This window comes from Scophthalmus maximus, chromosome 12 (assembly GCF_022379125.1).
Source record: "Scophthalmus maximus strain ysfricsl-2021 chromosome 12, ASM2237912v1, whole genome shotgun sequence".
NCBI lineage: Eukaryota > Metazoa > Chordata > Actinopteri > Pleuronectiformes > Scophthalmidae > Scophthalmus > Scophthalmus maximus.
The window spans coordinates 19,245,518-19,271,273 of record NC_061526.1 but is presented as its reverse complement, the minus strand read 5'-3'; the positions used below and the strand labels follow the sequence as shown (position 1 = coordinate 19,271,273).

The window sequence follows — 25,756 nt, the reverse complement described above, 5'->3', positions numbered from 1 at the left end:
AAGAAACAAACCATGTGACATTCCTGTTGCAGACGGGAAAGATGTCTGTCTGGGGAATGAAATGACCCATCCTCCAGCGCTCCTTTTCTCATTTATTTCCTTTTGAAATGGCCTCCTAGGGCGTTCACACGCTACAACAGCTCCTGAGAAGTTAAAGGTCGACGATGTGGGAGAGCACTTACTGTACTTTCTTCCAGGAAGTTAGACGAGAAGATTGATACCTCTATGAAGCTACCACCAGTAGTTTAGCACAAAGACTGCGGGTTAAACTAACGGTGCTTTGTGATAATTCGTGAGCTTCTGAGGTGCTGGCAGGCGGATTTTGCTAAATGGTATCAAACTGTTCCCGAAAGCAAAACCTCATGTCGGTCCTTTAAACTGTGGAAGCAAGAGGGGAAATGTTCAAGTTCTTTCGATCAACACTATTGCCGCGATTTATATATTGAATAACAGAGGAAAACTTGGCTACAAACACATCTGAACCAGTCCTCAATTCAAATGTCATGATGTCGTAGCATGACATCATGTCTGCTTGTCCCTCCAGTCCGTCTCAGAGGGGAATATGGTACTTTTACGATGTTATACGATGCATTTTATGGTTTCTTAATGGGGTTTCCTGCTGCATTTTAAACAGGCCCATATATCGTGGAACTCATGCTGATAGTTTGACAAACTTGGATTATATCAAACATCCTGTGGGGATGTGCATGTGACATGCGTTGTTATTGTTGCACTGGATTCTATTCATCTCATAATTCATCGCCGATGATTTATTTCCTTATGCCATTGATGCCGCTCATGCCGCCGAGGTGTTTGCGAGTCGAATGACAACGTGGCTTGCGTTGAAGTACGTTTGAATCACTTCAGCCAACTTCTGCTTTGTCCTTAGTTAAGGGTCAAGTGGATGGGGTTTGCACTTTTGGGATGACTTCATTGGGTCCAATGTGAAAGTCGAGTCGAGGCGAATGGTTTCCGTTGTACCAGCCGTGTTCAACAGATCACTGATCGGAATTTGAAAAGATCGCAGATAATTAGCGCAGATCCTTGAAAGGAAGACAGATTTGGTCAGGGCTGCCCTCCGTGGTACCCCTCTATAGCTGCCATTCCTCTCTGGCTAATGCTGGAATGTGACAACTGGTCACGGCAGAAGAAAGGAAGGCCTATTCCGGATTGGATACAGTGCTGCACGGTCTGTTAGTGTGGCATACTTGGCCATTGCAACTGCTGCATGCGAATCTGACCACCGAAAGCTGTCAAGGCAGAAAGAGGCCGAACCGCTGCAGAATGTGACATCGCGGGGCGCTGTGTTTTCTGTACAACTTGCAGCCGAACTTTACATACACATCCTCTACATTCTCAAAATAGCTGCAATTTTTTAATTTGTGATCAGATTACAAGCCAATTTCTAGTGGGGGCATTCAAGTGTTGTTTTTTTTCTTCTTTTGAGCAGAAGCAGAATGTTGATTTGTTTCTCCAGCTGCTCCCTTGGCAACACTGCAGCACTCAGATGCTCCACCGGCTCTGTGATTTGTCATCGGCGATTAAAGTTGTCCTCATTATGATCTCCGATCAGAAATGATTCGGCTTCTCAAAAGGTACTTTTGAGCAGTTGCACGGAACAGACTTGGACAGCAAAATCTGGGCTGGTCGTATCTGCATTTGATTATTTGGCACTCAGCAGAAGTTCTCCTTACTCTTTACTCTTTATTCCTGCTACTTTATAGTGGAAGAAGTATCAGGTGCGAACCAAAATCCAGTGTTTGAAGTACGATTTGTTTTCAGGGTCTGATACATTTTTTGATGAAGACCAGAGAAAAGGAACAGTAGATCCAGCCAGACTTTGCCAAGGTCTGCCATGCTGTTGATTCCACTGAATATAGTGGACTTGCAACACTCTGGTGTGTATTATGGGGTATTTCTGATGCTCTGTGTCCACACCTGGCGCTTGGCACGTGAGCGTACATGTGCGCATGCAAAATATACAGCTGGACGGGAGTAATGACTCGTCACAACCCACTGACATTCAAATATTCTCTGTGGTGGAATATCAACGTTTGGCACTGTATGGGAGTCCCCCATTCTAATTCAAGCGTGGAGGTAGCAGGTCGATAATCATGAAATTAAGTTGGGTTTAGTTGTGCATTTTTTTTTTCATAGGTCACCGTGCCAACACCCATAGCTTTTCTGGAACTAGGCCAACTGAATTGATTGTAGAGGCAGAATGAATTAAAGAGGTAAAGGAATTGTACCTGGTGCTTAAAAGAGACCCGGTCACGTGCTTGATAGTGGAATAGGGGCTGTGTTCCATTTGTTTTATGAAATTGATGGGAGGACTTGCTGGACAGTTTTAGGAAATTGTAGAATCTTTTCTGACACCCAGCATTTTTCTGAATAAAAACAACAGTGCAGTGCACAGCATTGTGATTAACAATGAGAAAAACATTTTGCCTAATCGCCCAATCCATTATTTCCCAATTTTAAGTCATTCCCTTCAGCCACGGAGAAATCCACAGGTTATTTGTTCCCTTGCACACAGTCAAACGCTAGTTTGAATTTCAAATGAAGGTCGACAGGTCTGCTGCTTGTCTTTTGCATATTGTGATTAGATGGTAAAACTGGAAAGCAGCAAATTAAGACCACAGTAAAACAGCATATTTCTACATAAATTTACTGCAGGGGCAACACTATCTGCAGAGAGAGGGACAGAAAAAAACCATCTGTCTGGCATTTTAAATCATATCCGCTGCCTGTACACAGCTGTGATTTATGTATTGTTTGGCTAAGACAGCACATTAATCAAGCATCACATTTATCACTGTGGATGCAGGCGACTGGAGGAGGCCACCCTAATTACCCGCCCACAGTCAGACACTAATTAACTGCTGAGACCGTTCTAGATGAAGAATTTGGATAGGTTGATTTTTATTTTTCCGTCGCTGTAGGTGGTTTTCTGGCTGGATCCCACTGGTGGGATGGATGGATGGATGGATGGATGGATGGATGGGTGGTGTGTTAAAGTTGGCCACTGTTCCGATGATAAGCGCTTGCGTGTGGGAAAGCCAGTCAGAGGATTTTAGAAATCCCATAAAACTCTCAGCATCCAGTGCTCCTGGATATTGGCTCGTCTGAATGTGTTTCTCACTCCGAACTCTGTTGGGCACAGTACCATACTGTACGCATATGGCATATTTATTGGGTGAGGCCCTTTTAATATACCCATAAATTTCACATTAAGGGCTCCCATCTTAATGCGTAGGGGAGAAACTAATCTGTACGCGAGAACCCTTTTTCCAAAGCAGCTCAGTGGTCTTTGGGGTGGTCATGGAGGTGTGAAACTATAATTTGCAGTTGAAGTACACACCAGTCTCTGTTTGGAAACCTGCATCGAGAAACTGCTGTTCATGACAGACATAAAGCTGCGCAACTTACTGTTCCTTTGCAGTTGGACAGTCAATCGTGAATACAAGTTTGATAAGTTTTTATTATTTCTAAGGGTTTGACTCCCTTAAATCCCAACCAAGGTTTTCCTTCCACTAACTGCTGTGCGAATGCCCTGGGGGGAGAGCAACGCATTTAGTTTTATTAGTCATTGATTTCCCATAGCTCCGGCCCTGGCGAGGCTGAGGATTCATCACAGCCTTTCATTGACACCATCAGTCACCAGGGAACACTGTGGAGGGGCCCGGTCGGTCACCTTTCCAGCTGAGGTGGCAGCGGCGAGTCGCCACATCAGCTCTGTTTTGTGCGAGCAGCTAAAGGGAATAGATCAATCAAATCTCTTAGGCTCGGTAGAGCTCAAGACTCCGCGATCAATCTGATGAAAAATAGATGCCGTACAGTCACACCCTCATCAATTGGGCTCTGTTACCAACTAGAAATACTAGAAAATTATGTTTTTGTTAAAAGAATATCGCATCAAATGATATGTCAGACTTGATTAAGGTTTCATAACTTGATCATAATTAAAGGATAATTATTAATGTAACTGCTACTATTTAAAGTCATCTTTATGGTCTGTGCGAGTGCACAGTGCACATTCACCTCAAGCACAATGACCCTGGCCTGTTTGGATTTAGCTGTACTACTAATCAGGAAACCGACTTCACAGGGGACATGAAAGCAAGTCCGTGGCCTGACAAAAGAGAGACGGACGGTTTCCTGACGCTTACCTCACGACTGTTTCCGCGTCTTTGAAGCCGAGAGCCCCCGGAAGAAATCAGTTTGTCCCGATTGGCCGCTCGGCCAGACCGAGGCTGTGGGGGGGGGGGGGGGGGGGGGGGGGGGGGGGGGGACTTTTATCTTAATCAGCTCTGAGTCGAGCTGTTGGTTCTGTGGATGATGAAGCTGAAACAGCTGGACTTCGGTGATGAGGAGAATCCGGAAGTGTGCACTTTTTTGATCAGGGCAATTGAATTCACGAATACTCAGCCAGATATCGATGTGAGTGGAACATAAGAACTGTAGCAGCTTTCTTATTTATTTCATCACAGACTTAAGACTAGATTCACATTCATTTTGAACTCCTCCCATTATAATCTGTACACAAGCTCCAATTTTAAAAGTGGAACTGTTCAATTTGGCCCAAAGCAGGTCTCAGAAAAACAATCAGCAACCATTTTGATAATCAAATTATGAGGAAAATGTCGAATATTTGCGGTTTCAAGTTTCTTTTTTTTAAGACATGATACTTTTCTCCGTCACATGAGTCAGTTAATATCTTTTGATTTTGGACTGTTGCTTGGTCAAAACTAGACATTTGTCTAGATTTATTTCGTTACATGGTTCAAATATTATGAGGAGTTAAGGTAAGTCTTTAAACCGCCCTCTTTATTTTCCCCAAACTTCTTGGTGGTTATTCCGTACCCTTGGGAAAACTGCTGGGAGCCTCAGGATGGGCTATTTTGAATCGATGAAAAGATAGATCCAGTGAACTGTGCAGGGGATAAAAAAAAAAAGTAGATTCGTGCTTCGAATTTAAAGTAAGTTTCATCTTCTGCGTCTCAGGTTTATTTTCACTAACACACATACCATACTTTGTGTATGTATGTATATGAAGAGATGAAAATCTTGCCAGCTTTTTCCCTTCTTTTTTTTTTTTCTCATGTCCTCAGTGCCAAGCTATGCTGCACACGACCAGGAGCAGTTCATCCATGTTCACACATTTGAAATGATGGAAAGAAGCAAATAATTACATCTTAGCCGGCGGCATTAAAAACTGCCATATTAATTTAAATTCCGTCTTACACACCAGGAAAAGGGAAGAGCCTCGGCACAGCTACGCATAAATCTTTCACAGCTTGACCACTGGCAGCATGACAGAGTTTTATGAATGCTATCTGGACATTTATTCACCCCCCCCCCCCCCCCCCCCCCATATTCCGTGCCAGTATGGCGTGGGACGGAGTGTGGGAAAGTAGCGGTGCCACTTCTGGCTGGGGTATTGTTCTGCCAGTGGTGTTGTTGATGTATGATGTTTGAACACGCCCTTAATACTCACTTCCTGACCTTTTCGGCCTATAGATACACAAACTTAAACTGATACAAAGGGCTGATAGAAATTGAGGGCAAATTGGATCGGCGTCTTCATGTGTCGTCTGTGTGAATATGTGTAGCCTACAGCGGAGCCGTTACTGAGGACGAAGACAGGCTATAGTGCTCTGGCTTCTCTCAACATGTCACTCTTTCAACATCACCATCTCCTTATTGCCTGCATTGTGCTGTGTCCACATACTGGCAGGATTACAGCGGCCGATAATGAGCCAGTGAATGAATCACTCAGGCCCGGCCAGCAGGCAATAATGGCTTTACGCATGATCGTTCAACCCTGCACTGTGATGGATGGGTAGGTACCCCTAGGAGTGAAAAAAACCCCAGACCAGATCTCCACGTGTTCAGTTGCCTCATGTGGTGCAGTACAATACGCTCCCTGCTCGAGTGACCATCGAGGTGAGATTTATGGGATTTTTATCCTCAACCAGCTGTGGCGTTCGCAGGGAACAAAGCCCCCGAACAGTGTTTTCCTGCCAACTGCAACACCACATGGAACTTATCTTATACATGTTGTGTCATTCTTCATGTGCAGTGCGAGTGAGCCCACACATACACACACACACACACACACACACTGCACGCAACCTTGAATCAGATTACTCTTTGACCCGCGACCTTCCATGCAGGTCTCAGAAACTCCATGCACTCGATGATCACTTTCTAATCCTGTTAGTATTGGATTAGCACGGAGGTGATCTGGACCCTAACACCCACCCGCACATACGCCTGTTCTCCTTTTAATACACCGCCCTTCACCCCACTGCTGGTGCTCGTGAGGCTGAGTCGAAATTAAGCTGCAATCAGTGGTTGGTGGCGGGCCCACCGCCACTGCAGAGCACTTTGCATCGGATATATCAGAAAAAACTTGATGTTTAAATCAATCGCTTCTATTTACCGCCAGTGAATTATCAAGCGTTTGTTTTTGACAAGTCGGTCAGTTGCTTTAATGATGATTATGATTATGTTTTAAATTAGGGCTCTACTGATTATTTTCTTGACTAATCAGTCTATAAAAATGTCAGAAATCGGAAAGGTGTGCCTTATTATGTGCCACAGCCCGAGTAGATGTTCTCACGTGTTCTTTTTTATTCGGCCAACAGTCTAAAACACAAAGAGATCCAGTGAAGGATCGTATGAGAAAAAGAAAATTGTTAAATTCTTACAAGGATAAGCTGCAATCACGAATTTTTGGCAGTTTTGCTTAAGGAAATATTAAAAGGATTTATTGTTCATGAAAACAGTTGATCAACTTTATCATTGCAGCTGAACACACTCATCATTATGTTGCTGTGTTTCTGTGTAAGCCTTTCGCTGATTTCAGGGCCAATATGGCAGCCAATGACTTTTATTTTTGATTCATGTGGAGATAATTAAATGATCAAGAAAAATATCAGATCGCAAATCAAATACCAAATCAAAATTTCCTGAAGCCGGCACATAATCACATATATTCAGATCAAATTTGATTGTTGATTGGGTCTGATTTTTATGTATACCGTTTCGTAACAAGCGAATGTGCAAACACGTGATAATTCATGCGGGGAAAAAATTGGCAGCTATACTCTGCCTCCGCGGTTCCCTCTGTGCTTCTGCGATATGGATTTGCTTTTGTCCTCATCTTAATAATTCTGCCTTGCTGTTACTCCTGTCACTCCTGGTGTGTCTGCTTCAGCGGTGCACCAGCTCAGGAACAGGCCTGTCTGCTGCGGCTCTCCGTCTGTGTGCTCTAATTAGCACTCAGATTGCCAGACGAGGTGCACGGTGAGGAGCGTGGCTCCGGAGCAGGCTACTGCAGCAGATGCAGCTAATAAGGGAGATGGTACAAAACAAAACAGGCGGAGAGTGAAGGGAATCAGGAGGATGGAGGAGAAGTTCATTAAATCCAGAAATTACGAATGGATGGAGGTGGGGGGAAGCAGGTGGCTGGAACCTAAGACGGCCTGAAAAGAAAAAGCAGGAAGAAGCGATGACATCCGTGAAATAATGTCCGGGCCAGTATGCATTACTCGTGCTGTTTTTTTTATGATGTTTGTTCTAATCCATCTCATTACTGCCCGTCAGGGAGCAGGAGGATGCGCTCTGCTGGCGAAGGTTGTAATTCACCCAGTCCTGATTAGTGCTTAGAGGAAGTGATGGCAGTTTACCATGTACTGCGGATGTGAGGTTGGACTGACGGACAATCTGGCCCAAAGACGCAAGTGTGTTGTTTTTTTACAAAGCATGTAATATTGTTGTCCCTTTTAGTAGATCACACAAAAGCATTTAGAAGCAAAGTTTTGTGTCTTCAGTCAGACCGCGGAGAGGATGAGAGGAATGAACCTTAAGTGTTGTTGTCATCTGAAATTTGTGTAAACTGGACTTCACAAGGATGCAATCAAGGAAGCCACTCTTTCCAGGATGCGAGAGGAGAGAGAGGAAGAGAGGGAGTGAATGCGTCTCCATGACTCCTCTGCCTCACGAGAGTTAGACTCGAGGAATAATCGCCGGGGCCTACGTGATTTAAACTGCAGCTGAAGCCTTGGATAAACAACTTAGTGCATTTGATCAGGAGAGGCCAGAGGGCGGAAAAAAAGACTGCACTGATTTGTTGCACTGAAGTCCACAGAGAGATATTTAATATGCAAACACACGCACAGATGCACTCAAGTGGGCTAAAATTCCATTCCCAAATTTATTAGAAAATTAAAATGACTTTGCCATGTTGTTGTTGTTGTTGAGATCATTAACGGACATAATTGGCAAATTGGAGACGACTACGGTACATGGACTGACTGATCAAATGACGAATGTGTCATGATTCGCTGGACTTGCAATTTGAAATTCCACAGCAATTCTCTATTTTGGTTTGGAATAGCTGTTTTATAATCAGTACAACCTTTACTGCTATTGATTTGCTTATATGTGAATAGAAATTGCAGTGATACAAGTATGGTTTCATAATCTGTGTGTCTTGTCATGTGAATGTGTCTGTGCCCTGAGAACTTGGTTTCAACTTGGCTTCAATTGAAGTCCAGTAAATATTCATCTTAATCCGTAACGATCAAGGATAACCTTTGGGGAAAAAAGCTTCCATAGTTGTTATTTATTAAGATGTTGGATCCCATTACCATTATTTGATTAGAAATTGGAAGACAAATAATAATGAAACAGAATACATCTTGTGTTTGTACGAGTGTTGGCCTACTGTCCCCGAAAGAGGCCCCCAGTGCATGAAAAAGAGAAATCGCTGGTGGTGAGATCACTGTTGGGGAGGCGGTGGACTGCCACATTTGCATATTGAAAAGACACATACCCAAGCGCTGAGAGCCGGCCAATTTTCTCCTCATCAAAAGCAGTGGACAGGTGAAAGGAGACCTCACCCTATTACAAATGGACCTCAAAAAGAAGAAGAAAAAAAAAATCCCCAACCGCTAATGTCTCTTTTCAGCGTCTGATGGAAATCCCTCCGATTTTACCCCCATCCCACCCCCCCGCCGCCGCCACCAAAAACCTGAAAAGACCAAACCCGTCCTGTACTTTGAGGATTGTGAATGGAGTGCCCCCGCTAGCCTGCCTCTCTGCCTGCCTGCCTGCCTGCCTGCCTGCCTGCCTGCCTGCCTGCCTGCCTGCCTGCCTGCCTGCCTGGCCCATATACGGTGGCTGAATACAAAAGACCCCCTTCTGTAAGAGCAATCACTCCGGGAGACCACTCTATCTGCAGCGCCGCAGCGCCGGGCCTCAATGAAGCCGTCAGCACACACTCTCGCCCATGTGCACAAGCTCGCGGACACAAAGACAGACACTTTGCATGTAACTATTTATTCCGTTGGCCACACACGCACACACACACACACACACACACACACACACACGAACCAGCACTTTCAATCCAATCCCAAACCCTCATGGCTAATGCATTCTTTTCATCCTCGCAGCGCCGGGCAGCACCGGGGAAGGAGATGAGTGGTTGGCGCTGATTTGAATATTTAAATTATTTATCACCAGAGAGCATTGAGACACAAGTCATGCCAAGGGACACGAGGGAGGGTGAATCTAGCCATGTTTTCCAATTTGATAATGTGCCTATTTTTTGCCCGCCGTGGGGGCAGGAGAAGTGGTAAAACGAGGCCTCAGTGGCAGAGTTTCTATTTCTGACAGTAATGAATCAAAATCTTTTTATGTGAAGTTTGAGGATCATTACGGAGCCTCGTGGTAATGTGAGACTGGCATGGCCCATATACTCGCAAGACATGGCACTCCGTGTAAATCCGGAATTAATAAAACCTTCAATGTCCATAATTATCACATCGCACTGTATGTTTATTGCGCTCGTATCCCGAATCCGCCCAGCCTTCAAAATCCTGCTCGGCCCCACTGTAGTGGGACTGTTAAACATTTTTTATGAATAATGGGCTCGTGGTGGAAGTACAGTAAAAGAGGAAGAGGTTGGTAAACCTGGATGATGTAATGCACTCGGCCCATAGAAATATCGGACAAGGGAGAGTTCCACTCTGGCTGCAGAGCCTGAGAAACGCAGGCTCGCCTCTCTCTCCGACGGAGAACAATCCTGGGAAATGGAGGAATTTACTACGGCTCACGCGATGCCAGGGCTGCAGGCTTGAAGGAGAACACATTTTTGATTGAACGAGGGATAATTCATTGAGCGATTATCGCGTTGACACTTGATCTTCTTATTTCTGTCCATCCTATTATCCTATTTTTTTTTTCTCCTTTTTTTTTCTTTATATTTTATCACATGCTCCTTTTTCTGTACAGGCTGTGGCTCAACACCCCCCCCCCCCCCCCCCCCTCCCTCTGTGCTCTCAGCTCCAAGTTACAATCTCTAGACAAAGGAAGTCCTCGGCTAGCCCCCCCCGTCGCAGTTCTTTTCCCTCTCCGCTGTGACATGCACCAACGACAGCGGCGTTAATAACAATCAAAACCTGAGGTCAGGTCGATCAAATCCTGGAAACACGATGTCGATGCCAGTAGTTCTCATCTAACTCAAGTTTTCATGATGCGACATGAAAATATAATAGGAGGCATGGCTGAAAAAAATATCTCGCTGCTTTTTCGCCCCCCCCCCACCTTCTAGTTGGTCTATATAGTATGGGTGTCTTTTATAATTAGTCGTTTTTTACATTCACTATGATGTGATTTTAAAATAAGATTTTCTTTTGTGTTCCCCGGTGCTCGGCTCAGCTCGAAGGCAACTCATTAGGCGGCGATGCCTACAGCGCTGACTGTTGTGTTTATAAAGCCACCAGCCGCCTTAGTGATAATCAACATTGCATCAAGTTATTATTATCCTTCTGTCAATGGCGGCTGTGAAGCCGATGATCCAAAGTTTAATAAAAGAAGTCTCTATTAAGTTTGTAGCTCATAACCGACTTTATTAAATCTGGCACCCCAGGTGTTGACACAGCGGTTTGACACATCTCAAGCAGAAATGAGTAATCACACACACACACACACACACACACACACAACCACAGCAGATCTGTATTTGTTTGTAAAAATCAGTGTCATAGTGTTATGAACTGCTACAATGACCATCATTTCAAACAAGAAAAAAAGACAACTGACTTCTAAGTTAGATTAGGTAGTGTTGTTGAGTAGACTGATACCTGCCAGCTTTATCTCCGATCAAATGTCCGATTTCTTTTTTTTCTTTGCCGCACATCTCGTTGGAGATTCTTCTCAGAGTTGTTTGCCGCTGCCTCCTCTCAATCCCCGTGGTGAGCTCGTTTGTTGCAGCATGTGAGCGAGTGAGTGTGCGCGAACGCGTGTAATGAACCACTAATTATGAGAATCCACAGCAGCCCCTGGGGCGTGGAACCACCTGTCCTTGTGTGTGTGTGTGCACAGGTACACTGTGACATATGTGCATGCTGTGTGTGTGTGTGTGAATAAGAGCACACGTCTGTGTCTTCAATAACAGGCTCTGTGGCCTGTTTATTGCATTTGCCGCGCTCTTTGCGTTTGTCTATTAAATTTCACTTATGCGTGGCTCATTAGGGTGGAGGGCGCTATTCCACATGAGGCCGTGCTGCTCATCCAGTGTGTGTGTGTGTGTGTGTCAAGATGCCAGGGGAATGATTTCATTTGAAAATTACAGATTTGTTCATTTTTTCATGTGTTAAAATGCTCTGTTTTATGATAGTTTTGCTAAGCTCAAAACTGTTACAATCCACTTTTAGGGTTGGCTTACTATGATGTAAAATAAAAACTTGTTTTGGTTTTATGGTCGACAACTTCACCGGTTTTGGTTCACTGTGGTCAGCTCCCTTTTTTTCTTCTTCTGCTCTTCCAGCCGAGCCATCAAGACCAACCAGGACCTCCTTCCTGAGACTCCGTGGACCAACGTGCTGTACGACGACTTCTGGGGCACCCTGCTCACCCACAGCGGCAGCCACAAGTCCTTCCGTCCACTCTGCAGCCTCTCCTTCCGCCTCAACTACGCCCTGCACGGCCTGCGTCCCTGGGGCTACCACCTGCTGAACGTGCTGCTGCACGGCCTGGTCACCGGCCTGTTCACGGCCTTCAGTCGCCCGCTCCTGGGCGGAGGATCGTGGAGCCTGCTGGCCGGTCTCCTTTTCGCATCTCACCCGGTTCACACCGAGGCGGTGGCCGGCGTGGTGGGCAGGGCGGATGTCGGCGCCGCTTTGTTCTTCTTGCTGTCCCTTCTCTGCTATGCGAGACACTGCGGACTTCGCCAGGACCCTCGCGGGGCCTCGGGGGCCGGGAGAGGTGGTGGCATATCAGTCACCTGCTGCTGGGGCTGGATGCTGGGCAGCCTGTGGTGCGCCGCGGCCAGCATGCTGTGGAAGGAACAGGGGATGACCGTGCTGGCCGTGTCGGCGGTTTATGACCTGTTTGTGTTCCAGAGACTCCGACTTCGCCAGGCACTTCTCCTCCTGTTGGGAAAGGTAACTGTGCGCACGCTGCCCGGGCCGGTGTTTGTTCACTGACCCTTGTCTTGGCGTCCCCGAATATCCGGTTTCCTCTTCCTTACCTCAGAGGCAAACCTCGGCCGGCCAGCTGTTAATGTTTCCTGCACGGCGGATTGAGTGTTTTTGCGCGTACACAGTACTTAACTCTATTTGTTTGTGTGGGAATGGTGTGCGTTCGCATTTTGTCAGGTGTGTAATTAGGAAAAGCCGGCTTGCCAGTACAAGCCACACAGTTGGTGCGTGAAAAGCAAAGTGTGCTCATTTGTCAGCCGCCAACAGGAGGAAACCGTATGCAGAGGAGGAAGTTTTCCACTTCCTCGCAACGCTGCCACCGACTTCAATTTGCTGCAGTAAATAGACACGCATTAATGCAAAGGAAATCTAGGAATAGATATTAGCGCCTCGGCCTCATTATGTGTGTGTGTGTGCGTGTGTGCGCGTTCATCCGTGGCACGGAGAGGTTGGGCAGGAAAAAGCTATTTTCGGGCGGGTGACATCAAGGTATGTGCAGAAAAACAATAACACATCCTACTCTGGGAAGTGCTTTGGTGCACTTGTCGAGGAAGCTGTCCAAATGTACACGTGCACACGCGCGCACTCACAGAATGCTTGCTCTGCAGGAGAACTCTGCAGGACAACACCTCCCCCTTCCAAACTAAAGTACGTGAGGTGGACAACCTTGGTGCAGTGACTCATCTGATTATGGGAATCAGTTTCTTTGACTGGAAAGCCTCCTCGCACAGGCTCTCCACATTTTGATTAGAGAAACAGCTCCTTAGCCAACATGATGGCCCTCGTAAAAGGCATAACTACTATAATAAAAAGTCCCCTTGGGTTTATGGAGCAAGGACAGTCTGGCTCTGACTGTGTGTGTGTGTGCGTGTGTGCGTGTGTGTGTGTGTGTGTGTGTGTGTGCGTGTGTGTGCAATGGGATCATTTTATAGCAGTTTCTGCTTGTGGAAACATCTATAAATACCTCTGTTTGTTGCGAGGTTAGTGTTGCAATTGTGTACAGTACATCTTCAACATCCTATGGAATTCCAGCCTATTTCCGACCGGTGTGCGTGACTCTTATTTACGGTTTCTACGCCGCCGCCGCCGCCCAAATGAAAACACATTCCACCTCCAAAAGTTCAAGGCTTTACTGTACCTGCGGGGAAGCTTCTCCAGTAGTTGTTTCTGGCAGAACGATAACCCACGACTGTTGTTTAAGGGCTTTGCAGCGAGCAGCCCAGAGAGATCAGGCTCACTGCGGCGAGAGAGAAAGAGGGAGAGAGAGCGAGAGAGAGAGAGAGGGAGAGGGAGGGAGTTATGGTGTTTTTCTTCTTCGCTGTGCTCAGCAGGAACGACTCGCACGTGTGTGCGCGCTTTCGCAACCGCCAGACCTTAGCAGATGCAACACAACACCTGTCTTTCAAATTGTATTCTACTAAATCATGTGTGAGTAGCTACGCATGCAGCAGGAAAGCAATTGTAACTCGAGGTTCCCTCTCTTAGAGAGAGAAATAATGTGATGGAATACAACCTTACAAACTACCTCTGTATTTTCCTCTGTGGCTTTGTTAAAAACACCATGGAAACCAAATGGAAAGTTATTTTTGGTGGCATACATACAACTACGCATTTGTTGAATTGCCCTACTTTGCTCAGACACAAATTTGACATATTTCACCTTTTCCGGATCCCTACTGCTTTGCTCCTGCCATGTTCCCTCTCTATGGTTCGGTGCGTTCATCCCAGTTTTTGCCTGCTTTTTCTACCAGAGTTGATTTTTGTTACCAAGCTTTTCCCTTTTGCCCGCCCGCCCGTCTCCCTCCGAGACTCCAAGCTTCTTTTTTTTTGGTTTTTTATATAAATTTTAAACTCACCTTTCAATCTGCCAGCCTGTTGCGCCCGGCTCTGCAATCTGGCTCCTGAAAAGAAGAGAAAAAAAGAGTGGCGAAACGAAAACCACAACCTGACAGACGCGGAGCACTGTTGCATTACAGCGGGAAAGATTTCATCAGCCCTCGGTGCTTGTCAGAACCCTCCCTGAAGAATCACATTTTTCCCCCTTGTGTTTATTATGCAGCAGAGCGGGCTGATCATCGAGCAGCCTCCACCCCGCTGCCCAGGCACAATAGCCCCGGCCAGAATAATCCCCGTCAAAGGACCGCTGCCAACTCCCCAGCGTCTCCCGCCGCCACCGACACATCTGGAGGGTTTATCACTCCGGCAATGCCCCTCCCGTTATTGCCCCAGTCACGGCCATCTTGGCGGGGAGCTCGTTTTGGTGCCGGGGCCCAGGCGCGGGGGCAATTGTTCCCTCGATTGTAAGCCAGACGTCTCGGGGACGCACGGGCACACAATAGGGAGAGGGATATTGAGAGAGAACAAGCAAGAGAGGAGGGAAACTATGCCCTCACTTCCTTTCCTTTATCTTTTCTCGGCCTCTGTCGCCCACTGTGCCCTAAAGGCCCTTTGGGAATGGTCCACTTGGCGTTTTCCTGAAGCCCAATCAGTTGCTGCCCAATTGGATAGCAGGTGGAGAGATTGCAGAATGTAATATTTATTCATTCTTGATTTTTCCATTTCTTCTAAAATCCTCCACATCACATGACCTGGCCGCTGCAGCACCGCGGCCACGAACAATAAGGAGATGCAAATCGCCTTCTGTGTAACAGAGGGCCGGCGCTCCATTTCTCATCCTATTAGCTCCCTAATCAGACCGAGATGAGATTTCAAATGAGACACCGAGGGACGAAGAGGGAGAGTTACAAAGTGATAGATGGGAACCGAGGAAGGTGCTGTGTTGACTCGGCGCTCTGTTGACGAGGCATAACGAGTCGTATATGCCAGGATCATAAGAACATAATGTCTTTGTTCTTTGTACTTTTCAGTTTTGTCAGTGGGCAAAAAGAAACTGCTTGATGAATGAGGCCCCAGGCTCCAGACAGCCCGGCGACGTAATTTGCTTATGTTGGTGTTGCTGACAAATCAGAGATCTCTCTGCTAAACCTGAGGCCAAACTGTGGAAGCTCGGAATGGCAGGATTGATCTCATCAGAAGGCATTTGTTTCGATATTGAGCCGCGATTTTAAGCATTTACTACATAAAAAAAAAATGATGTCTTATCAAAGCTGTGAAATTAAATGTAGATAAAAGAAAAATGACTGGATTAAATGGGAGGACTTTCAATCTCTCTTCCTAATCCTCTATAGTTCCACTCCCTCGGTTTTTTGTCACCTCAGTCGATGAACCCGGCACCAAATGAAGGATGACAGCTTTTTTTGGCCACAGGCACGTGGACATTGGAGGGATTTGATGGTGTCCTCACCAGTTTGCACTGTAAGTGTTACGGACCCCTCCTCCTCATTTGTCTCAATGAGAGCTGCGGGCGCGCAGCGCGACCGGCTGACGGCCTCGGGGAATGCGGTGCCAATTATCCCGTGGCAGGAAGCATTCGGCTGTGAAAGCCCCTCATTTCGGGGGCGAGGGGTGACAGATTGTTCAGGAGTAGGACGATTATCATTTTATGATCTGTTGAAAGATAGGCAAACTACCAAAAAAACACCCGATGACTGGGGAAAGGGCCTCAGCTGAGCTAAATTAGACTCACGACATCGCATCAAAAGCGTCAAGAATCCCTGCATAACACAACCGGTATTACTCAAACTTTAAATGTCAAGTCAACACCGACGGCAGCCCCGTTTTTCAGATGTAGCCGAGATATCCATGTAGGTAGGGGGGCTGCCATCTTGGTGTCCCAATTCAGGGAACCGCCTCTTTCAGAGGACGTGGTCTACGCGGGCGACGGAGGCCGCATGCCTTCATCGGCCACGTGGGCCGCGACCGCCGACCCAAAATGGGACTGTCGGATTTCCTGTTTGCCGCCACCAGCGGGTTCCGCCCTTATCGCCGTCGCCCAGCGTGACCTTTGTTTTGCTCACGGTCGGGCTCGTGTGTCATTGCGCTAACATGGGTGTGGGCGGGGATTATGGGCCATGCAAGAAGTGAAGATGTCTATCTTTAATATAGAGTCATCTGAGGGAAGTGTGGGGTTAAGTGGGTCACTCTGTCAAAGTCGGCCCTCCCGCTGCCAGACATGCTGCCGTCTGGTGGCTCTGCGTTCCATCTCTCTCAGTCGGGAGAATGCAGAGCACATTAAAAAGCTGGAAAGAAGAACTGGATGCACGCCTCATATTTATCTTTCATCACAGTCTAATGCATCAAATATGAGCACCCCTGGATGTGCGTTGTGCAAACACACTGCGTCCAAGGCACCGAAAGACCTTTCCACGCGCATGTCAGCGAGGAGGAATTGCCCCCACGGTCGGCCGATGTGGCTCCCCAATGCAGCTTTAACTCAAAGAAGGGTTGGCAGTTAAACTTTAACGTTACTTACTTTTTCTGTTAGTTTTGTCCGTATGAAAAGGAATGTGTAATCAATCACCATTAAGCTTTAATAGACTATGAGGATGACAAGGTTTTAATTCAAATCACTCAAACAAGTAGCTGACAAAAAAATACCATGCACGATCAGCCTAGCCTGTTCGAAAGAGTTATGAGCCGTTTAAATTGGACACGACTTAACAAGGAAAGCCGGGGAGATTGTTCCCCCGCCGTCCTGCGTCACTCCGCAGCGGCTTTAAACATTGCACGTATGGAAGTCGGCCGCGTCCCGCTGTTTCTTCAGACATGTTTTAAACTCTCTGCGAGCTACAGTGTCAACAGTCAGACCACACACTTCTGGGTTTAATAAAGTCAAAAAGGGTAAAAACCAATAGCACCGGTGAAAGACGGAGGCTCGAGAGCTTAACACTGTGTGTTTATATGTGGAAAGAGAGAGAGAGATGGAGAAAATGAGAGAATGGGTTGATTCAATAAAGAAAGTGGATAATAAACTGAAAGAAAAAGAGAAAAAAAAACAGAGTTGAGGGAACGCCACTGAAATTGACGATGAATTTCCAAAATGAGAATCCAGAGTGGAGGAGATGCACATGTGGAAGAGTGTTGGGTTCAAAGGCTTGGAGCGAACGGCGTCTAACGTTTGACGGTTGTCCGGGAACAGTGCCAGTCCGTGCGCTCGGTGGATACACATCTCATGGAGGTCAATCAATCATAGCTGGAAGTGAACTCAGTCAGTTCTTTAAAACTGAAGAAGCCTCTTGGCCGAGGAGGGAGAGTCCTCAAGTGTCCACAACCGAGCGCAAGTTGCCCTGGATTCAACTGCTCCTGGATGAGTGGGAGTCTCCACGGACATATAGCTGCAACTAGTTCTGCAGGGATTTCGATCAGACATCGGTGTTTTTTGTTTTTTTTTGCTGTTGTGTGATTTTCCCATCGATAACAAGCCGAGACTCGGATGTAATATGAAACGGCATCGCATGATGTGACCATGTTTCCAGAAGTTAATCGCCATTGACAGCGTTAACACACGTGTAAGATAGCCCAGTAGAAATCCAAGACTGTCGACTTCATCGACGAGGGCTCCATATGCGACGCAAATTCTGCAGAGAAAAATGAATCAGAACTTTTTTTTAACAGATAATTATCATGGCAAACAACAAGAACAACAACAAACTATTTCGCTTTTTTTGGCCTTCCGTACGACGACTCACTTATTAAAAAGTTGGTCATGTTGGGCTTGGAAACGACTGTTCATTGCCGAGTTTGTGAAATCATAAAAGTAGCCGAATAGCCAAATCAGACTCCACTCACCAAAGTGTGTGTGTGTGTGTGTGTGTGTGTGTGTATGTGTGTGTGTGCGTGTGTGGGTTGATCAGAAAGTCCATTAAGGGACGATTAAGAAATAGACAGCGGCAGCGAGGGGTAGAATGAAGCTCATTCACCTAAATACCACGAATGCCTCTCTTGCTTGAATTGGTTTATCCTCTGATACCAAGCAAAATTGGATTCCTCAGACAGTTTCCTCCCTCGACAGTCAATATGGGCTCGTCCGTCAATAAGCACACCCCTCCCCTCCTTTTTTTGTGTGTGTAAAAGAGACTCTCTCTTATCTTTGTGTACCACCTTTCAGCTTCCAGATCGATATCCACTCTTCTTCCACTCGCAGTCCCCTTACTACCTCCCCGCTCGTCGAACTGGCCCCTTTTCCATCTTCCGACTGACACGTGGCTTTCCACAACTAGCTGCTGTGCCCTGATTCCTCCCACCCCCCCCCCCCCCCCCCCCCCCCCCCCCCCGGCCAAGCCTGCGCGAAGGAACATGCTTTTCCATGTCAGCTCTGGAGAAATCAATAACTGAACTGGAGCCAGGAGGTCATGGGAGTCAATGCAAAAGCTCTTAATCTAATCCCAATGTGGGCCGTTGGGTCGGATAAGTTGTGTTATGGTACCTGAGAGTGCACGCATGACCTTACTCAAACTCGGTCAGGGAACTTTTCAGTCAAATGGTCGTTAATGAGACAAATGAAAGCCCATTCTTTCTGCACCATGTGCCATCAGCCTATTGTGCAATTAATTCAAAGCAGATTATACAGAGTCTAAATTGTAACTATATTAGAGTAAACTCAATAGGGAGATAAAAGCAAAAGTAGGGCTATTCTGGATCAGCACTCTGAGTTATGGAGACTGTGATGGTGATTATCAGTTATACCAAAGACGATACTGATAACACATCTACTTGACCTTGTCCTGTGCTGTGATACTACACAAGTTAAACAGTTCTTACAGGATGCAAACATGCGCACACCGGCTCTTCGGACAGAACAAATGGGCTCGGAAAGTAGGAAGTGAGCAACGCATCTCTGTGATCGCCGCTCACGCTGCTATGTTGCGTTTAATCCACAGGGCGAACGCCGGCATGGAGCATGAATAAGGAGCTCTTTTTGTTGGGTCAAGCCCGTGCCAGGCTGTCGCCAACAATAAGTCTTTCCCTCTGTGACATTCCAGTTTGATCAGTGCGTAATGAAACTAAATGAAACCCGTTTTGCTTACAGTTGGCAAAGACGCGCGATTAAATCAGATTCACGCAGTAATGGGTTTCAGAACGAATCGTATCAAAATGTGGTATTGATGAAGTCCGACGGACGGGAAACCAAACGAACAATGTCTCGCTGCCGTCGGGTCCGTACGCCCATTTCTCTCCCCGCTGACACTGACGAATGTGATTTAACGACCCCCGTGCGTAAGGTCAACGGGTCAAGGATGTCATCGTACAACCTTGTCATGTCCCAGCAACTGTAAGTCGAATTGCTGGCTTGCGGAAACTCAGCCCGTCATGAAGTAACTGAAATGAATTATACTTTTGGCCCTGGGGAGTATAGTTCCTGGCTTTGAATGTAAAAGATATTTTCCTCCTGATTTATTTATGTTGCAGTCACTCACCAAAATCTATTTCGCTCCAAGCGTGTATCAATACAGCCATTTGGAGTTTAACATAACTTTGAGCTTAGGGCTATTCAAACTTTATAAAAGGGACCATTCAGTTGCTGCAAGCGTGCCGTTGGCGTGTGACGGTGTGGGGAACGGCGTTGCGTGACACCTTGGAGACCTGATGGCGATCATGCTACAGAATTAATGCTCTTATGAGATGTAAACAGCATCTACATACCAACACAATAAGGCCCCAAGCTGATTACCAGTCACACTCGCCGCGACTCTGACAGGCGACGAGGAGAGACTTAGGAGGGAAAAGGCCTCTCATGCGTCACATTTACTTCAAAGTTGACCCCAACTAGATCAGAACTGAAGGGAGTGAGGATTACGGATATATGGAGAATGATAGAATTAATCCTTATGGAAACACATAGATTTTTACTCTCTAACTGACTTTGGGTTTCCCCTTGTTATCCTTTAATAAAAATGTTCTTGACACTTGCAAATTTCCCCGTCTGACCAAAAAAAGTGAAATTCAAAACAATGCGTCTTTCATCACTTTCAATATGACATAATCCATTTAAGATGACTATTTCTTGATGTAAACAGTCGTTGCTGCTGACTGAAGGTGACGACGTCTATTACAAAGCGCAGCTGTCCGGATCCCGGTGCGGCTCCCGCCGGTTTGAATGTGTCATACTTTACCTCTTTCATGTTAACAGAGCGCCGTTGTTTCTGGCTGTGGCGCGTTTTAATTTGTGTGCCGGTGTTACAGAGAACTGTATACTTGTACAAGGGAGTGTGGTTTAAGCTCCAGACAGCTCTCAAAATCATTCCAGAGATGACTTTGTTATGTTTTTTTTCTTTTAAAGATGATTTTATGAATCAGATCCCGGATGCCCATAATGATGAACATCTTCACACACTGTGGAATGTGTGTCTTGGAATCCACAGAGGCTTGGCCCCTGTTGCTCCGATCCAGATCTCGAGTAACTCGACAGAAATTAAAAATAGCTCTCCGAGGGAAAACAACTTCAGGTGCCCTGGAACACAGACAAAAAGCCGGGGCTTTGACCAAAATGTTGATTTAGGTGTTTTCCTTAAGCATGACTTTTCCCTTTTCTCTCTCTCTCCCCTCACTCACTTTCAGAAAAAGAACATGAGTGTTTTGCTGAGTCTTGGCATGCTGGCTTCCTGGGGAGTGATTCTGCTGTCAGCCCGTCTCTACTGGATGGGCAACAGGCCTCCCAACTTCTCCAACTCGGACAACCCCGCGGCCGACTCGCCACACGTCCTCACTCGGACACTGACCTTCCTCCACCTGCCCGCCGCAAACGCCTGGCTCCTGCTGTGCCCCGACAGGCTGAGCTTCGACTGGTCCATGGATGCCGTGCCCTTGGTCCGATCCTTGGCCGACTGGAGGAACCTTCACACTGTTGCCTTCTGCGGCGGTTTTGTGCTCCTGGCTCTGTTTGGCCTCCGTGGCACCGCTTCCAAAGCCAAGGAGACCAATGGCAAGGCCCATGTCACTAATGGGAAAGCAATCACGAACGGGAACGGTTGCCACGCTCCGGACACAAACCACAACACAGACCACGGGCCGCCAAAGACCGCCCTGAATGGGTCGGCCGGACTCCACCATTGCCCGCCCCGGACATCCCTGCCCCCTACAGAAAACCTAGTACTGTTTTCACTGAGCATCCTGTCACTGCCCTTCATCCCAGCCGCCAACCTGTTCTTTTATGTAGGTTTCGTAATTGCGGAGAGGGTGCTTTACATTCCCAGCATAGGCTTTTGTTTGCTGGTTGCCGCGGGTGCAAGGACAGTGTATGTCAGACTGCGGACTAGAGGCTGCAAGGCCTCGCTGTCGTGTCTCTGTGTGGGACTAGTGCTGCTCAATGGACTCCGGACTGTTCAAAGAAACAGGGACTGGAGCAACGAGGAGAATCTCTACAGGTCCGGGATCAGTGTAAATCCTGCTAAAGGTAAGAGTGGACTCTTTGAGTAATCTCTGTGTAGCTCCAAAAGTGTCCAGCAAATCCTTTGCCCGATTCTTGCCTCTTGTTTGTGTAAGTTGTGGCCACGAGTTTTTCAAACGAGCGCCGCTCACTGCATTTTTCCACCGAACGCGTATCACTTTCGACTGACTGACTCGTCTCCTGCAGCCTGGGGAAACTTGGGAAACGTGCTGAAGAACCAGGGCAAGACGGCCGAGGCGGAGGAGGCCTACAGAAACGCCCTGCACTACCGCGGGAACATGGCCGACATGCTGTACAACCTGTGAGTGTTTGAGAAGCCCGATCCTCCTCCGCGTGTCTTGACATGAAACAGTTTCTCGACTCGAGATCGCAGTGGCAAAGAAGGAGAGGTAGGAAAAAATCCTGCGCACGGCTATTTAATTGACAGCCGTGTAGGAGAAAATAAAAAAAAACACCTGTATTTTTGCTCCCGAGAGTTTTTGCAACAAGCCAAGAACAAGAGAGGCAGATATAAATCCAGGAGACGGAATAAAGAGAGAGACTGTGACAGACGGGGGGCGGGGGGGGGGGACTTTAACAAGGCAAAACAAAAATAGATCCAATACAGGAGGAACGAAGCAAGCGAGACACAGACAGAGCGAGGCATGATGCAAGAGTGTGACAAAGAGAAAATAACTCTGTGTCTCCCTGGTGGCTCTTTGTACCTTCTGAAACTGATTTGATTAGTCGAGGTTTCGCGGGGGCCTGTGGGAGAAGGAACAAAAAAAAGCCTATTCCAATCCTGCGAGGTGTCAGAACCTCGCAGCAGAACCGTGTCCCTTGCTGGCAGAGCAACATACAGGGAGAGAGAGAGAGAGAGCGTAAAACCAAAGGCTGGTGTTTCGGCATTCTTTAAAAGAGAGGTGCTATTTGAACGTGATGGATGGTTTGGTATATTGCATCTTTGGTAAAAAAGCGTAACAAAAAACGACTGCGTTTTCTTATTTCTTATCTTTCACCCATAACCCCCTCATCACTTTGATGTGCTGTGGTTTTGGTCGAAGCTTACTTTGCCTTTCACAGATTTAAAAATAGCAAGACAAATCCTCGGCTTTGCAGTTGACGGTGTTTGTAAAATGTCTCACATTTTTTTCTTCTGTGTGTGTGTGTGTGTGTGTGTGTGTGTGTGACAGAGGTTTGCTGCTGCAGGAGAATGAGCGCTCTGCCGAAGCGCTGCATTACTACAAACTGGCCATTGGGAGTCGACCTACACTAGCCTGTAAGTAAATCCCCCCAAGAAAGAGAAGAGTCTTGTTTTGTAGCCGAAACACGTTGACGTAAGTGGTCACAAACAAGGGGGAAGCGCCATCCGCGATTAGATGACTTTGCTCTCATTATTATGGCTCCAGTCCTCGTTTGGTTTAACTAAATCTGAGCTGAGGATCCGTTATTGGATCATCGCCCCCGTGCTCCAATTGCCATGCTCATCTACGTGACCCATTTGCCACGTGGCCTTTCGTTGGGGGGGGCACTTTCAGGCCATTTCAGCTTGACGGGCAAAATGACAGAGACTCAATCTCACACTCGAGTGCTCGCGTGTGTGATGAGGCTCCGTCATCTGCTTTACCAAGGACAGTCGTGGGAGAGAGGACAGGCTGATGAGGTGTCTTCACTTCTCCCTTGGCTTAATCTCTTTCGGCCACATTTATTTCTAGTTCTTACTTAATTTTCTCATGGTCATATTATCTGCCCTTGACCTCCGTCCTGCCTCCTTTTGGCTGCAGCATTGTACGTCCATATTCGCCCAGAATCTTTAAATATCCATCTCCCCCATTCTTAAATACTCCATCCAGTGTATTTGACAACGTTTATTTCTGAAGTATTGATATGTATATAATCATCGTTTTGTATAAGCGGTCCAGTCCAAAATTACACATGTAAACAAACCTTTAACAGCCACAGTTTAAGTTGTTGTCCAGTGTTTGTGTCTGTGTCAGAAAACTCACCTCTTCCGCCCCCGTCTCTCTCGCAGCGGCCTATTTGAACACGGGAATCATCCTGATGAACCAGGGCAACCTGGACGAGGCCAAGCGCACCTTCCTCACGTGTGCCGACATCCCCGACGAGAACCTGAAGGACCCCCACGCCCACAAGAGCTCCGTCACCAGCTGCCTGTACAACCTGGGGAAGCTGCTCCACGAACAGGGCCAGCAGAAGGTCAGTGTTTGTCGTTCCTGCTAAAAAGAAAAAAAAATTAAAAGGACCTGAGGAATATTGTGGAAAGCTGGAACGAAAAGTGTTTCCTGGTCATGTGCCTTGTGTCCCCTCCATGTCACCTTATTGAATGTGATTTAAGACCAGGACCAAAATACTTTTGTTATTTCTTTTCACAATGGTTTTGACTTTACGACCATTTTCGATTCAACCACATATCTTCAATTGCAAGGTCTGCGTTGTGCTGACACAAACCCAAAACCGGACTTGCTAAGCTCACTCTTTTTTTCTTCTCTTTGCTCCTCTACAGGAGGCCCTGTCTGTGTATAAGGAAGCGGTGCAGAAAATGCCCAAACAGTTTGCACCACACAGCCTTTTTAACATGATGGGTAAGTTACTGCTGGAGCCTGTTTCACTCTGAAGCTTTATTTGAAACCCACCGACCGCAATCCTAATGAAAGAAACGCAGTAGTTTGTTGAAACCTTGTTTGAAATATTAATCTGTTGTAGACAGAGACAACTTTTCCACATGGTGCATGCGATATGTATTTTTATCAGCTGCGAAGAACAACGACGTGGTTGTTTATGATATGAGATTAAAAAATAAGAAAGTTGGTCTGAGTTTGGCTTCACTGATGAATCTAGCATGTTTCCATTTGAGATGTTTTTCTTCCATTAGCAGCGAGCTTTGAATCGATCTAGCAAACTGACATCAACCTGTTGCCAAACAAAACCCCCGGACGACTCGAACCACCTGTCGGATTTCAAAAACCGTAGCTCGCAAATGTGTGGATCGGCTCCGCGTCCTCTTGATGGGAATCGAGGCTATTACGTGTAATAGAGCACATCAATCTCCTTGTTATTGTAACACTAATGACATTATTGGAAGCTCGTCCTGACCGCATAGCTGGGATTCAAGGGGGAGGGATGTCTGCATGGATTCCTCGGACAAGCTGGATTAGATCAGGAAGTGTGTATTGTCGGATGGAGAGAGGGAATGGTTTGTGTTGGTGCAATGTCCGCATTTTCCCCCCGGGGGTGGGCGGACAGATTGTCGTCAGATCAAAGAAAAATCCTCTCAGATCGAACAACATTGGGTTTATTCCGCATGCAGGGGAATGCTGACAATATGGATAAAAATCAAATATGTTAACATGTACAAAACATCCAGAGGAAACAAAAAGCGTCAAAAGATACGTCAGTATGTTGATAATAAGATGAATAAAGAAGCAAAAAGCCACACGTCAGATTTTTATACAGAAAGATTATTATAATTATTTTTTTTTTAAAAGAAAAAAAGAAATCTGTGATCTGTTTCAGGAGAGGCCTACATGAGGCTGAACAGGCTGGAGGAGGCAGGCCACTGGTACAGAGAGTCCCTCAGGGCCAAGCCTGACCACATACCCGCCCACCTCACCTACGGCAAACTCCTGTCCATCACTGTGAGTCCAATTACACACAAACACACACTCACACACACACATTGTGGGAAGAACCCAATGAGACGAGACAAAAGCATTGCCTTTGTAAGGATTGCGGCGGTTAACTACCTGGCTGAGTGTAATTAAATGGGACCTGAAGTGGCTGAGGCGAGGTATGAATAATGCATACCGAGTGACTTATGGGACGCTGCAGCGAGGCGAACCCATCCTATTGATTCCCTGTGCAGAGCCTGGAGAGCTGCGATAATTGTTATGAGGTGCAGGCGAGCGAGCGACTCTGAAAGGTGCGCGATAAACAGACGCTTCTTCTTCCCCTTTATCAGACGTCGGGCGGGCAAATC

General features: G+C 46.7%; 1 protein-coding gene across 3 annotated transcripts in view; it reads left to right on the top strand.

Annotated features, from left to right (window-relative positions):
* Window positions 1-25,756, top strand: part of tmtc2a (transmembrane O-mannosyltransferase targeting cadherins 2a) — a 52,630-nt gene that overhangs the window by 16,196 nt on the left and 10,678 nt on the right. For 2 of the 3 annotated variants that reach the window (XM_035604258.2, XM_047335988.1), the window contains 7 exons: window positions 11,843-12,458; window positions 20,952-21,786; window positions 21,967-22,081; window positions 22,953-23,038; window positions 23,792-23,976; window positions 24,284-24,362; window positions 25,294-25,415. In XM_035604258.2, coding sequence (XP_035460151.2) covers window positions 11,843-12,458; window positions 20,952-21,786; window positions 21,967-22,081; window positions 22,953-23,038; window positions 23,792-23,976; window positions 24,284-24,362; window positions 25,294-25,415 — 2,038 coding nt within the window. Of the gene's footprint in view, window positions 1-11,842; window positions 12,459-20,706; window positions 20,840-20,951; window positions 21,787-21,966; window positions 22,082-22,952; window positions 23,039-23,791; window positions 23,977-24,283; window positions 24,363-25,293; window positions 25,416-25,756 lie in introns of those variants that run through there. The other variant, XM_047335989.1, reaches the window with a different exon arrangement.